Consider the following 21,540-nt stretch of genomic DNA (forward strand, 5'->3'; position numbering starts at 1 on the left):
AGATACCATCTGGTCGTGTTGCCTTCTTGGTGTTTACTCTCCTGAAAGCCTTCCTGACATTGTGCTCTGAGATAAGGAAAGTGTTTCCCACTCTAAAACAATCTACATGCATAATGCCAGTAATGCTGTTAGCACCGTCAACACTGCTAGTGCCGTTAGCTGCAGCCTCAAAGCAAGTGCAAAAGTGGTTAAGTTGTCAATCAGAGACACCATTATGAAGGATGGTGTTTTTAATATACTATTCTCAGTCCCTGCTGCAGACTCATAGAGCCCCCCTGATGGAACTGTGATTCTAATTTCCTCCTTTAGCACTGCTTTTCCTCCTTCACAACTCTGTGCACCTTGTAAGATACAGCCTTGTATTCATCCATGTTCCCGGTGACAAGCCCTGCATTATAGGCAGTGGTGTAAGACTTCATATCATCAAGGATGCTTTTATTCACCCATGGCTTTGGTGGGAATCCTTCTGATGGTGGTTTTGTGGAATAGATCATCCACCAGCTTCCTTATAAAACCCAAAACCACTCCCATAAACATGTCAACGTCATCGGAGCTACGAGTGAATATGTCCCAGTCTGTCATCTAGAGTGTCCTGCAATCAGACAGCAGCCTTGTTAGTATCTAGTTATGAAGATGATGACATGGTCCGATTTCCTACATGGTGGATGAGACTGTGCCTTGTGGCTATCTTTGAATGGAGTGTAGCCATGATCCAGAATCATCCACAGATGTGTTGGTGGAAATTTTGCACTGTGCATTTGGGGTTGGCATTGTTGACGTCCCCCACCACCATAAGAACAGAGTTCTGGTGATGAGTCTGGTGTTGAGTGAGAGCCTCATGCAGTTCACATAAGGTAGTGTCTGTGTCCACCTGAGATGGATTATAAATGGCACTGACTTTGGTTGAGGTAAATTTCAGATGAAAGATAGAACAGGTTGCATTTGATTGTCAGGAGCTTCAGGTTGGGTGTGCAGGAGCATGTGAGAGGAACATTGTTCATGGTAAACTTTTCAGAATGCAGCAGCATGCCTTGTCTTCAATTAGCCCAAGAGAACCCATATCACACCCCTCTTCATCTCCCTCCACTGGCTTCCTGTAGCCACAAATTCAAATCAAATTCAAGGCCTTGATGCTCACCTACAAGACCTTGTCTGGAACAGCACCCTCCTACCTCAACTCTCTCGTGAAGGCTTACGTTCCCTCACGCAATCTGCGATCAATCAACAACCGACGCTCAGTAGTACCTACTCAGCGTGGCTCAAGGTCCCTTTCAGGAACATTCAAACTAACTGTTCCTCACTGGTGGAATGAACTTTCAACCTCAATCCGGACTGCAGAATCTCTCACCATCTTTAAAAAACAGCTAAAGACCCACCTCTTCCGTGAACACCTAACCAACCCATAAAATAATAATAATAATAATTTACTCTGGCACTTACACCTCTACTCTGCGCACTTTGCTTCTTCTGGAACTCAATTAATGGAACTTGTATGGTAGCAATACTTGTATTGTTCTCTGCTTGATATCGCTTTGCTTGTATTTTCTCATTTGCAAGTCACTTTGGATAAAAGCATCTGCTAAATGATTAAATGTAAATGTAAACTGAGAAGAACTCAGCAGTTCTACTAGACATATATTACAATTGTTATTTGCCTCAAAGGCAAAACTGTTAACAGCTTTAGACAGATAACAGTAATAGGCAGTCATAATACTTGTAAAACAAAAAGTTATTATTGGTCTGTACCTTAAAGGATGTTAGCAGATCATAGCTGTTGAAAGGGTAGAATGTATGGAATGCACACTGGATATAAAACATCTACACATGCTTGTTAAAATGGCATGGGGTGTGCAGACTTTTTCTTGATAATTATAATTAATTCTAGATAATTTATTTAATTTTATTTCTGTACATATTCACTTAAGCATAAAAAATCCTATCCTACTGCATATACATCTTACATTGTAACAGCAAAAAGAGAAACCTCACTGGTTGGTGAATACTTTTGGAGGCACTGTTTTTGCTGCATTTCTTGATTGCTTGATTATGTTGCTGTAAAATAAAAAAACTATGTAAACACGGCGAAGAAAGACTGAGAGCGCATTATTAACCTGTATCTTCTTATTGTCTTGCACATTCATTTTCTTTGGCTGATCAGATATCATTGTTACAACACATAGAAAAATGTAATAAACTATGAGTAAAAAACTGGATGATTCTCTTGTTTAATGTTACATTCTGTTACAACTGATATCAACGGATTTCATCTCTTTGCAGTATGAATTTTTTATTAAGCTTAAAGGAAAGTGCTTGTGTTTAAAGGCAATACCCAGGTAATTTGCATAATCTGAATAGTGAATCAAGAAAATTGTCTTAAGCAGCTGCATAACCAGTTTCTATATACACATAGTCTGAATGCTCTGAGTGCAACTCTAACCCTGGTAAATCTACAGAAAGTTTTTCTTTTTCTTCTCACATGGAGCTCTGGCATGACAGTCTATAAATAGGGATCTGTAAAGAGATGGTTTGCCAAGGTAGGTGTGGAAGAACTGTAGTGGCACATAGACCTGATCCCAAACCCACTGATCACATTTGAGATGAATTGAACTCTGACTGCACTCCAGGCCTTCTTGCACAACATCAGTTCCTGACCTTACTAAAGGTTTTGTTGTCTTGGATCTTCAACAAACACATATGGGTTTTAAAGGGTCACATGAGCACATCAGACAAGTGATAGTACCCTAAGATAATGGAAGCAAACTCCTTGGATCATTCAGTTGCGATATAACACTTGTCCTCTGAATTAAGAGACTGTATCTTCACTCCGTTACATATTTTATATGTACGGGGAATTGACCACATGGCTCTAGTGACATGGATACTCTTTAAGAGGCTTTGGCTGTCATGCCCTAAATAATGTCCTAAAACCCACTCATAGTGAGATGAATTCAGGGCTAACTTTTGATCGGAACATGTCACACAGTGGCTTCAAGATGGAGAGATAGCCTTTTCACCCAGAGAACAAAGGTTAAATTGTAACTGAATGTTCTCTATCTCTAAACTCCATTATATATTCCATATGTGTATGTGGAAACTCTGAAAGACACACTACGAAGGGAAGGTCCAATTAACAGACAAACTATGTATAGTATTTACAACCCCAATTCCAAAAAAAAATGGGACAGTATAGGAAATGCTAATAAAAACAAAGAGGATTGATCTGTAAATGTACTTTTACTGATATGTATTTAAACAAAAAATGCATAAAGATAAGGTAATTGTTGTTTTACCCAATCAACTGCATATTTTTTTTGAAGGTAAATGATTATTTTGAAATTGATGCATGCAACACATTCCATAAAAGTTGGGACAGGGGCAATTTAGGACTAATAGTGAAGTGACAAGTTAAAATAAGATGATGTGAAACAGGTGAGGCAATATCTAATCAAAGTATATAAGCAGCCTCCAAAAAAAGGCATGGTCATTCAAGAACGAGGATGGGTCGAGGCTCACCATTCTGCCAACAGATGCATCATGTAATAATCAAACACTTTGAGAACAACATTCGCGAAAGACAATTTGGTAGAATTTTGGGCATTTCACATTCAACAATGCACAATATAATTAAAAGTTTCAAGGAATCTAGTCAAATCTCAGAAAACCACTTCTGAATTCACGTGATCTCCGATCCCTCAGACATCACTGTCTTAAAAACCATCATGAGTCTGTAATGTATATCGGGAATACTTTGGTAAACCTCTGTTAGTCAACACCATTCACCACTGCATCCACAGATGCAATTAAAGGCTTTACTATGCAAAGCAGAAGCCATACATCAACACTGTCCAGAAGTGCTGCCAACTTCTCTGGGCTCGTTCTCATCTGAGATGGACAGTAACACAGTGGAATCGTGTTTTTTTTTTTTTTTTTTTTTTTTTGTTGTCCGACGAGTCAACATTTCAAACAGTTTTTGGACAAAACAGCCACTGTGTTCTCCAGGCCAAAGAGGAAAAGGACCATCCAAGCTGTTATCAGCATCAGGTCCAAATGCCAGCATCATGTCACATCTGTGAGGCCACCATTAATGCAGAAAGATATGTACACATTTTGGAGCAACATATGCTGCCATCCAGGACATCTTTTCCAGGGACTCTAAACCTCATTCTGCCCGGATTACAAGCGCATGGTTGTGTAAGCAGAGTGCGGGTGCTAGCATGGCTTGCCTGCTGTTCTGACCTGTCTCTGATTGAGAACGTGTGGTGCATTATGAAGCGCAAATTAAGACAACAACGGGTCCCGCATATAATGAATAACATAAATGATATGTTTTCTATATAATTGAGGGTGAATTGAATTTTCAAATGACTCTTTTTTGTATGTTTTTTTTTTTTTTTGCATTGTCCATAATGTCCCAATTTTTAGGAATTGGGGTTACACATATTTCCAGTCATGAGCCAGATGCTTCCAACAGCTGACTTCCCTTGCAAGATGCCAGAATGGAAAGGAAATAGAGAGGCCTTACCCATCATCCTGCCTGATGCAAGGATTACACCACAGCTGGATCTGAAGCCCAGCCTAGATGACATGTTCATTCCTGGTTGCTTCCAGCACCAGCTCTCCAAAAGAATGACTAGTTGCAACATTCAGTCCATAAAATTAGTAAAAGTAGACATAGATGTCCATGTGGATACCTCGCAAATCTCCTTCAGAGACGCAATAAGATGCACAAGGCCCATGAGGTTGCAACCCTCTTGTTATGTGTGCCCTCAGTCTTAGCAGTGGTGGCCCATATGTTTCCTTATAGGTCAGCTGGATTGTCTCCACAACCCAATACAACAGCCTTGCCTTAGATAATGGCTTGCTCTGACATTCTGATTTAAAGCATACAAACAGCTGATCAGTTTGTCTGAACACCTTTGTCTGCTGTAGATACACTGATAATGTTCACATCAGGTAAATTAGTGACTGTTTTTGTTCCATCCCCTTGCTTTCTTGTAGAAGGAGAAATGGATGAAGCTCAACTGACTTGTTTAGGTGTAGCTTAAAGACAGCACTTTCAGAAGAAAAGCTGGGTTTGGGTTCAGTATAAACCCTGAACCATCTGGCATGAACAGCAGTTCATGATACTACAGCAGTTTTGATGGACTGAGAAAGCCAGGAGTTCCCCAATCCTCTTGGCAGAGGTTACTGCCAGAAGGAAGGCAGTTTTAGTGACCACCATTTCAGCTCCACAGGTTTAAGGGGCTTGAATGGGGGGTGCTGTAATGCTGTCAGGACTCAATCTAATTCCCTCTGGTGCATGGTAGGTCTTATTTTTCATTCTTTGCATCTTTGAGCCCCCTTAAGGAATTGAGATATCAGGAAACAGAAATGCTCTGATAGTTTGTGATACCCGACTGTGATCCCCCAGCCTTAACTTCTGCCACCATGGTATTGATGGTGGTGGGAGATTTCTCTGCATCCAGTTGCACCTACAGGGAGACCCTGAGTGAAGGGGTGGAATAGCATGCTCTGTGCCGGAGACTGTAGATTCTTCCTGTGTGGGTGTTCTCATGGTATCCTGTGAAGGAGGATGGAATGTTTAAGATCCACACCATGTGGGACCAGTTTGGGGCCACCAAAATTAGTTTCACATTCTCCACCTTCATTCTCTGAAGAAGAGGTTGGAGAAGGCTGAATGTGGGACATGCATAATGCTGGATTTGAGGGCACTGATGTGTGAAGGCATCTATGCTCAGAGGGGAGATGTCCTTCCCCAGGAAGAAGAACAGTGGACAATGTGTCAATTTCCTGGAAGCAAACAGGTCTGTTATGGCAAACCCAACTCTGATCTTGCCTTAGGGTAAAGTTTCCACTCCCTTGGGTTCAGGCTATCATTGGAGAGCTAATCTGCTGCCATGTTTGTGTACTCAGGCAAATGTACTTGCCTTAGTGATAGAAACTGCTTCTGTGCCCACATAGACCACTTGTGTGCAACTCGATACATGGTAGGAGAGCTGAGGCTCCCGTGGTGGTTGATACAGTGGGGAAATAAGTATTGGACGCGTCATTTTTTTTCAATAAATATATTTCCAATGAGGCTATTCACATGAAATTTTCACCAGACATTGGGATTAACTCAAGAAATCCTGAAATCTAAAGAATTCACAACATTGAAGTACATAAATAAAGTTGTGTAATAAAGTGGAATGACACAGAAAACAAGTATTGAACATGCTAACTGGAATGTAGATAATGGATTATAGGATAATCCTTTGTTTCTAATAACCGCTGCAGGATGCTTCTTGTATGAAGAAATTAATCAGCCACAGTATTCAGGTGTGATTTTGGCCCATTCTTCTAAACACATTATCTTTAAATCTTGTTCAGCTGGATTCAAGTCAGGTGATTGACTGGGCCATTCTAACGCCTTGATTATTTTTCACTAAAACCAATTGAAAGTATACTTTGTTGTATGCTTTGGATCATTGTCCTGCTAGAAGGTCCACCGACGTCTCATCTTCATCATCCTGGTGGATGGCAGGAGATTCTTCTCAAGAATCTCCCGGTAAAGGTCTCCATTCATTGTTCCTTCGATTATATGAAGTCTGCCAGTACCATGCGATGAAAAACAGCTCCACACCATGATGCATCCACCTCCAAACTTCACTGTTAGTATAGTGTTATTAGGGTGATGTGCAGTGCCATTTCTTCTCCAAACATGGTGTGTAGTAGGACAACCAAAAAGTTCACTTTTACTCTCATCTGACCAGACTACACTCTCCCAGTATTTCATAGGCTTGTCCAAATGAGTTGTAGCAAACTGTAAACGAGCTTCAACATGCATATTATATATATATATATATATATATATATATATATATATATATATATATATATATATGGTAAATGGCACACTTATATAGTGCTTTTATCCAAAGCGCTTTACACTGGGTCTCATTCACCCATTCACACACACACATACACATACACACACACCAATGGTAGCTGCCATGCAAGGCACTGACCTGCCATCGGGAGCAACTTGGGGTTCAGTGTCTTGCCCAAGAACACTCCGGCATGTGAAGTCATGCAGGTCGGGAATTGAACCACCAACCCTACGATCAGTGGACAACCTGCTCTACCACCTGAGCCACAGCATGCGTATATATATATATATTGTTAATTTTCCTTGCCAACCCTACCCACAAGCTTAAGCTTTAGGTTGTGACCCCTTTATTACTAATTACTCCCTTAGATAGTATATTCTTCTTTATAGAATACAGTTCCTTTGCACCCGCTGATCAATTTTAAAAAACCCAGCCTGGGCTGTTTCTAGACATTTGGAGGCTCTTGGCAAAATTTATGTTGGAGGCCCACTGCACACCTCTTTTGACGACATGTTTTTTTTTTCCCCATTACTTTCAAATGTTAACTTAACTTGATGTTAAGTCAGTTTATTACAATTTAATTAGAAATTGCTCATAAAGCCACACTAACGAAAAATGTTAAGGCAGCCAGGATTTTTTTGGCAGTAATTTGTTCACTAATTAATTTACAGTAACACACCCACCCACTATTTGGGATAACAACCAGTTTTGCCTACTCTATGTAGTAAAATAAAAAAATAAAAAAATAATAAATAAGACAACATTACATTGCCAACAAATAATCATAGATTAACACATCATGTTCAACACTTCAGTAAATGAACATCAGTGCATTTCTAATTTTTTCCTAGCTGGGTATAGACAGGATTTCCCCCCTGCTATTGAACCAATATAGACTATAAATATAGTCATAAGGTATCTTTAATACCTTAAATATGCACTATATACACAAATCAACTGCTAGTGGAAGTGAAAGAGACAAACTACTAAGCAGAAAGAATAGTTCATTTTTTAAAATAAAATTGTATGCTTATTTTTCAATAAATATAACAAGCATTTATGATTTGAAAACTAAAATGAAGTATTATGTTAAAGCAGTAATGTAAATATCAGTGTAATTTAGACATAGAGACAGTTTAAATGCTCTAGTGTGTTTTCTCTTTGACTTTAAATATAAAATTCTTAACAAAATTCTTAACTTTTACTTCAGTATTTTGCTAGTCAGCTCCCGATGCAATGTCATTGTATACGTGAATTCAAAGTGTTTGGCAATTTTGACGCGTCAACGGAACTTGCGCTCATGTGAACTTGTGAATAAACCGGCAAAAAATCTATACCGAAATGAATCTGACAGAACAAGGCCCAGTTTATTTTTAGAATATATTACAATCACTCCAAAATAGATGAATACAATTTCTTTGTGTGCCTGTTTAGCCTTTCGCTCAGCAGCCCCTGAAGGATGTTTTGGTTCACTGATTTAAGTCAGTCAGCTGCAGAAAAGTTGCATTTTTGCATTTTGTTCATCGTACCCTATATCTTCATACATTCAGAGGGTGGGACCCACTTTGAAACGGTGACATTAATTGGTGTCACTACAGGTGAGTGACAATTGATCTATATCCAATGGATGAAGAGCCTAGTCTTTTGCTGCCTATCTTGAAAGGTGGACTAGTGTATAGTGATGTGACGGTTATGGAGACTCCGTCTACAAGCCCGAGGCCCTAGGTACTTACCTACCCTGCCCATAGATAGCACTGGCCCTGGAAACAGCTATACTATATTCCTGGCCATTCATTCAATTATTCAATCAGTCAATCATGTGGGGCAGCTCAGCAATGGATAAAATCCTGCAGATACCAGAGCTTCAGTTACAGACTTACCAAATCCAAGAGAAGCAGGAGGAGCGATGGGTACTGCTTGGACAGTCGTGGAGGTGTAAAGACCAGTGACCAGCAAGCCATCGAAGAATGAACTAGTGGAGATTGTCACTGCAGAGAGAAGCATATAATTAGTAAAAGAGGCCAAAGATCTCTCTCTATTGATTTTTTTCAAAGAAAATATCAAAAGCTTAAACCTAAAAAAGGTTTATTTACTGTAGCATAGCCAACATCCCTGCCAGCAGGTGGGAAGAAACCAAGAGAACCCAGAAGAAACCCATGCAAACATCTGGGTTACATGCTGTGGGAAGCACCCTCATGTGTGACTGGTATCTGAAGCTTGTGTAGCATCATGCCTACTTATGGGCCTGCCGTGATCAGGTGACGTGGCAATTAAGCCACGTATATTAATATAAAAATATATATTTATATTAATATAAAAATGGCATCTGTGAACCATGCCTTCAGCCTCGATTATATGAAACGAAGACACAATTCACAGGCGTGCCCCAGTATGACAAAGCTACGCAATGTCTCGTTCTCTATTCTGGGAACAGGGTTACATGCATAACCCAGACATTCCCTTTCAAAGGGATCACACCGTTGCGTGAGTTTCATGCTGTGGATACGAGAATACCCGCTCCATCATTCTGAGGGCATATCCTGTTTAAAAGATCTGAGCCCGAGGGTCACTGCAAGACATTAGAGCTCCGGGTGAAATGTATATCCAGGCTGTAATATCGAATGAATGTGTGCGGCATAGACCACCCCGCCAACACACACACATCTTGTAAGGTTACCTCTTTGAACAAAGCCTTCAAGAAGGCAATCCACCTAGTGGAATGAGCCCTTAAACCCAGAGGCATAGCGATACCGCGCCTCATAAGCGATAGAGATTGCTTCCACTATCCAATTAGAGATGCGCTGTTTTGAGACAGCATCACCTCTACTGTCATGGCCAAAGCAGACCGACTGCTGCTCTGACTTACGCCACTGGCCAGACCTGTGGATGTAATTACAGAGAGCCCTTACTGGACACAGTAGGTGCAATTTCTCTTTTTCCAGTGTGAGGAACAGAGAATGGCATAAAGCCTGCAACACTACTGGCTGGGCAGCAGATGTAGGCACTTTAGGAATATAATCTGGCCTAGAATATAGAAAGGCCTTGGCTAATCCAGGCAAGTTAAGGCAGGAAGGGGCAACAGAGAGAGCTTGTAGATCTCCTAGCGTGATAGATGCCAGGACCAGCAGTCTGAAGCTGACACTAAAGGCTCAGGTGGGGCACCTGACAGACCTTCCACAGAAAGATCTCAGGAAGGTATGCGTGGCCTGCAGATGGGCCTCAGCTGCCTGGCACCACACATAAATCTCAGTGTTAGATGATGTTGCCCCACAGAGCTCCATCAATAGGGGCATGGCTGGCTGAAATGGTGGCCACGTAGATTCTAATTGTAGAAGGAGCCAAGTCTTTTAGTGACGTTATCAGATTTTTGTCCCCCTGTGACAGCTCACTGACCAGAGACGTCTGAAAACTTGGGACAGCCTTGGCTAGGGTAGGCACTACAGAAGTACTGGGGGCTAACTGCCCTAACAACCTCACATCCCCTGCTACATCCCTCTGGATCACTATATGGCCTTTATGATCATTCTCAGATCAGGCTATTAGCAGTCTGGCTCTTTGCGGGGGGGGGGGGGGGGCACACTCGCTTTCTGTGCCTCCCTCACACTATCACTGGCCCGGGATCCACTCGTGGATGCCCAGGCGAACTCCTCGTGACTGGGAAGGAACTGGCTGAACACCACCGTATGTCGAGCTCACTCAGCAAGTCTGCTTGGTAGGCCTGCAACACTGCCATTGTATGCAATTTTTTTACTTTCCATAGCAGAAGGAGGACTCATCATGCGAGCTCCAAAATCTGGTGGAGAGCCAGACCCTTCAGACAGAACAAGAAATAAAGCAGCACAGAAGCAAGGCGTGACACAATTACTAATTCTCTCTCACTCATACTTTTCTCTTCTTTTAAAGGGACAGAAAAGTAAAGAGATATGATTATCTTTTTTTTGAAAAGATAGAGAGGAAATGAACAGTCTTTTTGTAAGTGTTACACAAATGACTGACATGCAGTCTTGCTGAAGATAATAAAGCTGACTGTTCAGTTTACAGGTGCCATTTTTATATCATGCAACACACTTATTTGCCACATCACCTGATCATGGCAGGCCTATAAATAGGCATGATGTTACACAAGCTCTAGATACCGGTCATGCTTGAGGGCACTTCCCACAGTGTGAAGCTCATGCAACGTTGACTACCCTTTGAAAGGGAACATGAGAAGAATATGCAAAACTCCATCCAGACATTAATAAAAGCTCAGGATCAAACCAGGGACTAAAATTGAGTTTTTAATGATCTTGATTTATTTGAACGTTTATATTTTTTGTTTTTAATTAAAATATATTTTAGAAGACTGATCATTTAATGAGATTTAATGAGACTGATTAATTTATGAGACTGATTCATTTAATTTACAATGAAGCAATTATATTGCAGGTGTGTACTATGCATTTATAGTGCTGTCACAATTTCCCATTGTGCTAAGCCCTGGAGCACATGGCGCGCTCTGAAACTCGAAGTGCGAGCTGAAAGTGTGAGCGTGCTTCCGGGTTTCAGTGACACTGACTTTTTGTTTACTTCGGACACGTGTGTTTTGATGTGATTTCTGTCCTGTCTCTGCTCCTGTATTGTCATTGTTTGTTTCCCATATGTGCCCTTATTAGTCTCAGCTGTTTTGTATTCACCCTGATAATGTTTAGTGTTTAAACCCCTCATGTCTCTTTGTTCGTTGTGAAGTATTGAGTTTTCCTGAATACCAAGCATTTGTTCATCGTGTTTTATGTCATAGTTTTGATCCTGTTCTTGTCCACGTTTCTCCATTCCTGTTCAGCCTTGTTTATGCCCATTTGCTGATCGCCTGACCTATTGCCTATTTTTGACCACGCTATTGTCTCATGTTTTGGCTTTGTCTGCCAGTCTCTACTCTAATACAGCTCTTATCTGCATTTGCATCCATCCTAACCTCCATTACGTGCTTAACATGACAAGCGCTTCCTGTGTTTACAGACCCATTTCCCCTACACTTCCCACAACTCCCTACTGGCAAATTCCATTTTCCTGCACACATAATCTGTCAAATATTCTTGATAATAATTGATAATAAACTAAACTTTATATTTATTTGATTATTAAACCTATTTCTAGACATTTTTATTCATTTCATACTTGAAATATTTTTCTTCTGATGGCAGATATCGTTCCCTAATTTTAATTTTAAGTATGTCTTAGTAGAAAGACGCAAGATTATCTGTCAATGAGGTAAGAATATTTAAAGCTAAAAACATGCTAAAGCATCTAAAACCAAACTGAATTATATTATATTTGCTTCATATTTCTCCTAATATGAAATATCATAAGAAATATAATTTTTGCAACATAGAAATGGCATTATTCTTGATCTTACATTCTTCTGTGATTATAAAATTTTTCTCAATTGCTTATATACGTTTCACAAAATGCTAAAATCATTCCCCAAATAGTGTCTCAACACCACTCTACAATAACACAATTGGTTGCATCACACTTCACTGAAAATAACACAGTTTTCATAAAACCTAAAACACAACCCCAAATCACTTCACCAAAATTTCATCCCAAACGCAAACCCAAAATCACTCACTCTACAAAGTCAAGCAAACCCATACTGTTGAATTGAAAGGTACAGTTAGTCGAAAAGAGGCTTGACGAAAAAAAAAAATCGACGTCGAATATACGTAGAAAAGAAGCTTGAACAATGTTAACATTCTTGAAACGCTATATTACTTTGAAATTATGCGAAAAAACTGATTAATGAAGTTACGGCTGTGTAATTTCAAAGAACTATATCTAGATATGATTTGTTAATTTTTAGTTTGTCACATATATATATTGGCTAATTTTGGCCAATCAAAGTGGATAGATTCGTACGGCTCCTGGGCCCGCTCCACTGAGCAAGGAGCAAGCAACCAGGCTGGGCTGAGGGGTAGCCGAAAGTGCCGAATTTGCGTAAATGCTGTGAATTTTGTAGATAAAATTGTAATAATTAATTTATTTTTATTTCATTTTTTGATAGTGTATTCTCCAATTTACGGGAATAGGAAATCTCTTGCATACGGAAACTAAACATACAAAACCAAACTTATGAAGCTAAGCACTCGTATGCGCAGATATCGTCCCTAACCCACATTGGATTTTATTGATTCTCTGCGCTGTGTGAAATAAGCAATATTATCTTCAAAATTCATTGGTAACTCGGCTGCAGAAAGGTTCCAGTTTGCACTGAAAGGTAATATAATATATCAAGGTTATTTGCATGTCATTTTCAGTTTGTGTAATAACATTTTGCATGATTATTTCATCAATATATTTCTTGGCTTCTGGCCATTAGGCCATGATCCCCTCCCCATAATGAAAGGTAATCTATAAATGATGCATGACAGAAATCGTAGAATTATTTGTCCCTTTTCTCCACGTGAACTAGATCTAGTGCATCAGTAATTTTTTTCTACATTTCCCCATCAGATTCAATGCAGATCTAACTAACACTTTTCATATGCATGTGAAAATGCTACAACTAAATCTACAGTCGAAACTCTGTCAAAAATGTGCAATCAATTTTAGTTGGAATGCAGTAGATTATATTTTCAATCTTGAAGGCATTTTAGCTTGTACACTCCAGCTGCAATAAAAAGTTTTATTTGATGTTTAAGTACTATTAACCTTTTTTTTTTCTTTTTTTTTTTAGGGGCAATCGTCATAATTTTGATCTCAGTTTTTGCTTGCAACATAATTTGGGTACTTCGACATAACATTGAACATTTTCAATTAAAGATTCCTAAGTAAATTCTTCAGTAACTATTTTTGCATGATGTATTTTTATTTGAGCATGGCACTAATAAGATTTTTCAGGGTCAGTTCATCTCCAATATGGACCAGCACAATGTATTTATTTCCATTTCCTAACATAAATAGCAATGTAAATCATGTAAAATAATGTAAAAACAACATATACAAAATTTCAGATGCCTGTCATGGACATCGCAAGTATTCCTATCAGTATTATGTTACCAAGTTTCTGGAAGAAAGAGATCCATTTGCCATCGTTCATTGGTCATGGGTTAAAGAAGATAAGGAGGTAATGTACAGGATAATGTTCATTTATGCGGACATTATATAGGAATTGTCACATGCTGACTATAGTGCTTTTTTTTTTTTGTGTAGTTACTCAAAGTGATGAACATATATTTCAGTACTCCAATCACATTATTAACATTCAACGGAGTTTATTATACTACATCCCGTGGCCCGAAGAGCAGCCAACACCAAATTTTCTGACGCGACTAGTTCCTCCAAGCCATGTTCAGTGGAACCATTATGAAGTTTATGTTCTCTCCCGTTGTAGTAAGTGAAACCTCGTAGCATAGGAAGTGTAGACTATACTGCTTTCAGTTGACTTCAGCAACAACCCCCCCCCCCCCCCCCCCCCCCCCCCCAAAAGAAAACTTGCTATCACGTCTGGAACCATGACCAATGTAAATCTGCTAATGATTGTCACAAGGAACTGAGTCCAGATTAAACAGTTTGTCTACCATTTTGTTTCTCTTTTATATTGTCTAAAATAATGGTATTGGTGAGCTTTATGAAATCATCCAGAAATAAAAATGACACCCAGTGACTCTTTCATGTTCTGACTGAAGAACGATACAGTAAAAAGGTAGCCCTTAATGCCAGTATGGTGATGGAATGGTCTACTATTAAAATCATTTCCCAGTGTAATAATGAAAGAAGGAATTACAGTCATCATATTTTTTTATATGACTTACTATGTATTATTGAATCATATGAATAACTTTTGTGTATCTTACAGAAGATCTCCAAACTGCAACTAACCGGTGGCAAGACTATAAACGACATGATGAAGCTGCGCATCTCTCGACTACAGACATCAATGCACTGCGTCGTAAGAGGATGCTTGCTGAAGCGGATAATGAGGAATCTGATGACTCAGAGGAAAGGAGGGGGGTAATGAAAAGTGCAACAGAACGAAAAAAAACTTAAGAAAAAGTCAAGTAACGCCTCAAAAGAGAAGCAGGTGTCACGTCCCCCTTCTCCACCTCCATTTATCGCTCACCACCTAAAAGAAAACATCTATGTGGAGACACGGCAGGATAACCAGATATTCAATGGCCTAGATGGCAGTGGAGTTTTCACAGAGATTGACTCATTCCTGGTGTCCACCCCTATGCGTTCTGTGTGAGTACTTTGTGCTATTTTTGTGAATATTCATAGGTCAGATGCATGACAATTTGTCACAAAGATGTATTCTATTTTTTATAAATAGTTTGTTCATATTGCAGCTCAATGAATCATATGTAAACTACGCAACTCATGCTGCAAAGGGTACAAGGGTTGGAAACCACTCTGCGTCAGATAAGAAAGGACCTGCGTACAATGCTGGCTGACGTGATGCCATGTCAAGCCAGAGGCAGATCAAGGCTTGGTGGCCTTACCACGGCCTCTCAAAACTCTCAGTGAGTTAGAGGATCTGAATGAACAACTGAAGAATAGAGGAAAACTTCGCAACTGTTTTGTAAGTCACCCTTTTTAATGTTCACCCGGAGTTTGACTCAGAATAATAATCATAAATAAAAATCATAATAAATCTATGTGTTTACATAAACTGAAGTTTTTGATCATAATATCAAAATTATGTCATACAATCCTATGTGACTAAATGACAGAATTGTATCTTATGTTGGACCATGTATTGTAGAGGTTTTTTATTTGCATTTCTTGTAGCGTGCTTACTTGAAGACAATAAGGAGGAGCAGCATCGGAGAGACGGTCCACTCCATTCTCCAAAGAATCGGGGAGAACAGCCTGTGGTGTATGTTTTCATTGAAAGGGTCAAATGGTGGGAAGCTGGCTTTGACTGATTATGATGAAGTATATCGCCTTGTACACTGTGAGTGTGAAGGACAAAAAATGTATATATGACAGTATATGGCTCCTTTTGCAAACTACTGAAAATAAAGTTTTGCCTTCAGAAATTGGACATTTTCTGTTATTGTATTCCAAGGCTGAATGTTTTGGTTGATATTTATGTTACAGATATTGCCAAACGAGCCCATGGACATGAATATACTGTTGCCAGTTGCAGAGAGGCCATCGGCAGCTACCTAAAAAATATCCCAGCCAGGAAAGGTGGCAAGAAACATAATGTGATTGTTTATGATTAAGTCTAGAATTTAAACCTACAACTTCTGTGATTCTTTTTCTTTTCTCATTCATAAAAATGTGCCACTGTTTAACATTGTTGACTGATTCATTAGTTTTTATATCCATTTGAAAAGCAAAAACCTTTCCACTATGCATATAACTGAAAGTGCATACATACTCCAACCCTATTGTGAATATTGATGATTGATTTGGAGGTTTCAAATTATGAGTAAATTGTGGTTCACTTTCTTGTGTTCAGGAATGTGTAGCTATTAGCTAGTTGCTGTCTATATTTTACTGATTCCGAAATTGATGGTTCAGACTGCATCATATAGTACATGTGTATATACCAATGAAATGAAATGCCATATATTCAGATATGTCCACTGTCTGTTCACAGCAGAGCTACATGGGATCTCCAGTGCGTCCTACAACAATTGGGTGTGAGTCCAGTTCAGATTCAATTTTGGAATCTCATTCCTCTCCCTTGCGTAACAGCCTCCAAACAGAACAATTCTAATGAGCTTGTATATACTGAGAATTCCAGTGGAATTTTTTGATGTCTGATTAATAAATTGTTTTCTTTGATTAGCAATACACAGGTATATCTGGCTGTTTTGTGTGTTACAATATTGAATGTCATTTTTCAGCTATTCACTTTGTCTGTATTTACTAAAATTCATGCATGTTTATTAAAAATATTCACGTGTCACAGCTCGGTCCGATCAGAACTCAAATTCCCAAGATGCAATACTCACTTCTCAGGCACGCATGCACTCACCATCCCCGGAGTTCTGATCAGACACACCTGGCACCAATCACACACACACACACACACACTAGTACTTAGGGAAGACATCCACCCAGAATCTACGCAAAGTATACGCTCAGTAGCTTAGTTTGCTGCGTTACCAAGCTTATCTAGTTCGTTGTTGCTTATAATCCTCGACCCTCGCTTCTTGTCTCGACTACGCTTTCTGGATATCCCCATTTGTATTGTTCGCCCGATCGCTTGACCCTTGCTGACTCTACAACTACGCTTCCGGAACTTCCCGATCCTACTCTGTTCACCCGCCTCCCGCTCCTGCTTCCGTACCGTCTCAAGGTTGGTGACAGAATACTTCGCCTATTAATGGAGGCAGCGGGAAATCGCTGGCCGAACGCCATCGAGGGACATGGCCGGATGCTTAGCGAACATGATCAACGTCTCGCCTACCTAACTGAGCAGGTAGCTCGGTTAAATCAAGCTGCGCAGCCTGCTACGGTGCCGACCCCACGCTTCCCTCCCACTCCAGTGCCGGAGAAGTATGATGGAGATCCCGCACGCTGCCGGGGTTTTTTACTCCAGTGCTCCCTGTTTTTTTCCACGTACCCAGACATGACGGAGAGTCAGAAGATCATCCACTTCATGGAACTTTTAACCGGGAAAGCTCTCCTCTGGGCTACCGCGGAATGGGAACAGGAAGGGAACCGTATCAGCACGTTTGAGCAGCTGACATCACGCTTCCGCACGGTATTCGATCACTCTCCAGACGGCCGGGAGACTGGGGAGGACTTATTGTCCATGGCGCAGGGATCACGGAGTGTGGCGGATTACGCCCTCGAATTTCGCACTGTCGCCGCCCGGAGCGGATGGAATCAACCCGCTCTAAAAGCCATGTTTCGCCGGGAATTAAATGCTGACATCTTAACGGAGCTGGCGTGCCGCGATGACCTTTTGACCCTCGACTCACTCATCAGTGTAGCTATCCGCCTGGATCGTCTACTACGTAGCCGCCGCCCCGGACGCGGTGAGGCGGAAGCACTGACACCTGAGCACTCTAGTGAACCCATGCAGCTGGGACAGACTCGGGTGAGCACGCAGGAACGAGAACAACGGCGCCGTGAACACCGTTGTTTCTACTGTGGTGAGAGGGGCCACTTCGTGCCACAATGCCCTCTCAAACAGGGCTCTACCCGAGGGGAAGCCAAAACTGCCAGACCACTTCAGGCAGGGGTGTGTTCCGAACCCATTACCCAGCACTCTGTTCAGTCTGCCTTCGTATTGCCCGTTATAGTGGGTTACTCAAGGGTTTCTTGTGTTTTAGAAGCACTGAACGACTCGGGAGCGGCGTGGAATTTCATTAGCCAAGAGACCGTACACCAATATAATATCCCCGTTCGTCCTCTCTGCACCCCCCGCCGTGTCCAAGCCATTGATGGGGCTCCCATAGGAGAGGGCATAATCACCCACTGCACCGAACCTGTTAACCTCCGAACCAGCGCCTTTCATCAGGAGAAGATCACGTTCCATGTCATAGTGACGGCTCGACACCCAGTGGTTCTCGGTCTCCCTTGGCTCGAACATCACAATCCCCAAATTTCATGGAACCAAAGGGAAATCACGCGCTGGTCAGCTCACTGCATTTCTCACTGTCTTCAAGTCCCGGTGATCTCCGTAGCATCCACCTCCATTGAAAGCCCAGATAAGGCAGATAACGTTCAGATCCCCAGTGTTTACCACGACCTCATAGAGGTATTCAGTAGGAAGAAGGCGAGCGGACTACCTCCCCACCGTGATTACGACTGCGCTATTGATTTGCTCCCAGGCACTACACCACCACGAGGGAGGGTCTACCCGTTAACGATCACTGAGCAAAAGGCCATGGAAGAGTACATTCAGGAGGCGTTGCACCAAGGGTATATACGACCATCCACTTCTCCAGCATCCGTGGGATTTTTCTTCGTGGAGAAGAAGGGAGGAGGTTTACGACCGTGCATCGACTACCGAGGACTAAACCAATGTTGCGTCAAGTACCGCTACCCACTCCCTCTAGTACCAGCCGCTCTGGAACAATTACGCACGGCCACCATTTTCACGAAACTGGACTTGCGCAGTGCATACAACCTGGTCCGGATCCGAGAGGGAGATGAATGGAAGACCGGGTTCAGCACAACTTCAGGCCACTACGAGTATCAGGTCATGCCGTATGGGCTTTCTAACGCCCCCTCGGTCTTCCAATGTTTAATTAACGATGTGTTACGTGACATGCTGGGACGCCATGTGATCGCCTACATCGACGACATACTGATATACTCTGACTCCCGGAAAGAACATGTTCACCACGTTCGCCAAGTGCTACAGTGACTGCTCCGTCACCAGCTATATGTGAAAGCAGAGAAGTGTGAATTCCATAAAACCACCATCACGTTTCTGGGCTACGTCATCAGCCCCGAGGGAATCTCCATGGACCAAGAAAAGGTCCAGGCGGTAGTAAGCTGGCCCACACCCACGACCATCAAGGAACTACAGAGGTTTCTGGGGTTTGCAAACTTCTACAGGAGATTTATCAGGAATTTCAGTGCCGTCGCCAACCCCCTCACATCCCTGCTAAAGGGGAGACCCAAACGTCTGGCATGGAATTCCACTGCCCAATCCGCCTTCGACAAGCTCAAGAAGGCCTTCACCACTGCACCCCTCATCAAACATCCAGACCCATCCAGACCATTTATAGTGGAGGTGGACACATCAGAAACCGGGGTAGGAGCCATTCTGTCCCAACGATTTGGAGAAAAGCCAAAACTTCACCCGGTGGCCTTCTTCTCGCGAAAGCTTTCCCCAGCCGAGAGAAACTACGATGTGGGGAATTGGGAACTCTTGGCAGTTAAGTTAGCGCTGGAAGAGTGGAGACACTGGTTAGAGGGGGCTACACATCCATTTGTCATCTTCACGGACCATAAGAACCTGGAGTACCTTCGCACTGCAAAGCGACTCACACCCCGCCAGGCCCGATGGGCCCTATTCTTCACTAGATTTCAATTCAGGTTATCCTACAGACCCGGGTCCAAGAACACAAAGGCGGATGCTCTGTCTCGTCTTGATCAGACAGAACGGGTCAACGAGCAGGAGGAGTACATCATTCGTCCTTCATGTGTTATCAGTGCACTAGAGTGGGAGCTGGACGTGGAACTAGAGCAGATTCCCCAGTCCCAAGTACCTGTAAATTGTCCTCCTGACAAACTCTTCGTACCTGAAGAGTACCGCCAAGAACTCATCATCTGGGCACACACGGTACTCGGTACGGGACATCCTGGAACACAACGCACACACCATCTCCTGGAAGAGAAGTACTGGTGGCCCAATATGATAGGAGACATACACAAGGTGGTGAAATCCTGTTCATCGTGCGCACAGAGTAAAGTACCTCGGACCCTCCCCGCCGGGAGGCTCAAGCCCTTACCTATCCCCGAACGCCCATGGTCACACGTATCTGTAGATTTCGTAACAGACCTGCCTAGATCCCAAGGAGATACCACAATTCTAGTCGCAGTGGACCGGTTCTCCAAGTCCGTATGCTTCATTCCCTTACCCGCTCTCCCCACTGCATTCAGGACAGCTGAACTTCTATTCCAGCATGTGTTCAGGTATTACGGCATTCCGGAGGAGATTGTCAGTGACAGGGGCCCGCAGTTTACCTCCAGAGTGTGGTCCAGCTTCATGACGAAGATGGGAGTGACAGTGAATCTCACCTCCGGTTATCACCCCCAAGCCAATGGGCAAGCCGAACGAGTCAATCAGGAACTAGGACGATTCCTCCGCACCTTTTGTGCCAACAACCCAGAGGATTGGAGCAAGTTCTTGCCATGGGCCGAGTACGCCCAGAACTCACTACGCCATTCGGCTACCAATCTCACCCCCTTCCAGTGCGTGCTCGGTTACCAACCCCCTCTGTTCCCGTGGAACGCAACCCCCACCGCAGCTCCGGCCGTTGACCACTGGTTCAAACGTAGTGAGCGTGTCTGGGCTGACACCCATCGACGCCTGAAGGAGACGACAGACACGTACAAACACAAAGCAGATCGCCGCCGCAAAGAACACCCTAATTACCAACCAGGTGATCGGGTATGGTTGTCCACAAAAGACTTGAGACAAGCTCACGGCTGTAAAAAACTAGCGCCACGATATACTGGACCATTCAAGATCCTCAAGCAGGTCAATGAAGTCACCTACCGTCTGGAACTGCCACGACACGGCCGCATGTCCCCTTCATTCCACGTATCACGTCTCAAACCTGTTGTTAACGGTCCTCTAGCCACCGAAGTACCAGCTGAAACTCCTCCGAACCCTCTGGAGATTGATGGACAACCGGCTTACCGCGTCAGGAACATCCTCAAATCTAGACGCAGGAGGGGCAAGCTGGAGTATTTGGTCGAGTGGGAGGGTTACGGACCTGAGGAACAGTGCTGGGTTCCCAAGCAGGATATACTGGATCCACAGCTCACCAAGGACTTTCATGTCACTCATCCTCATCTCCCAGGCCCACGACCCCGGGGGAGGCCAAGAAAGAACTCAGCTCCCGGAGTGAGCCCTTTGGGGGGGGGTTCTGTCACAGCTCGGTCCGATCAGAACTCAAATTCCCAAGATGCAATACTCACTTCTCAGGCACGCATGCGCTCACCATCCCCGGAGTTCTGATCAGACACACCTGGCACCAATCACACA

General features: G+C 42.5%; 1 protein-coding gene across 1 annotated transcript in view; it reads right to left on the reverse strand.

The window, feature by feature from the left end:
* reln (reelin) overlaps positions 1–21,540 on the reverse strand; it is a 610,589-nt gene that overhangs the window by 505,711 nt on the left and 83,338 nt on the right. Inside the window, exon 2 of the mRNA XM_053678020.1 lies at positions 8,750–8,857. Coding sequence (XP_053533995.1) covers positions 8,750–8,857 — 108 coding nt within the window. The remainder of the gene's footprint in view (positions 1–8,749; positions 8,858–21,540) is intronic.

The sequence above is a fragment of the Ictalurus punctatus genome, chromosome 4 (assembly GCF_001660625.3).
Source record: "Ictalurus punctatus breed USDA103 chromosome 4, Coco_2.0, whole genome shotgun sequence".
NCBI classification, from domain to species: Eukaryota; Metazoa; Chordata; class Actinopteri; order Siluriformes; family Ictaluridae; genus Ictalurus; species Ictalurus punctatus.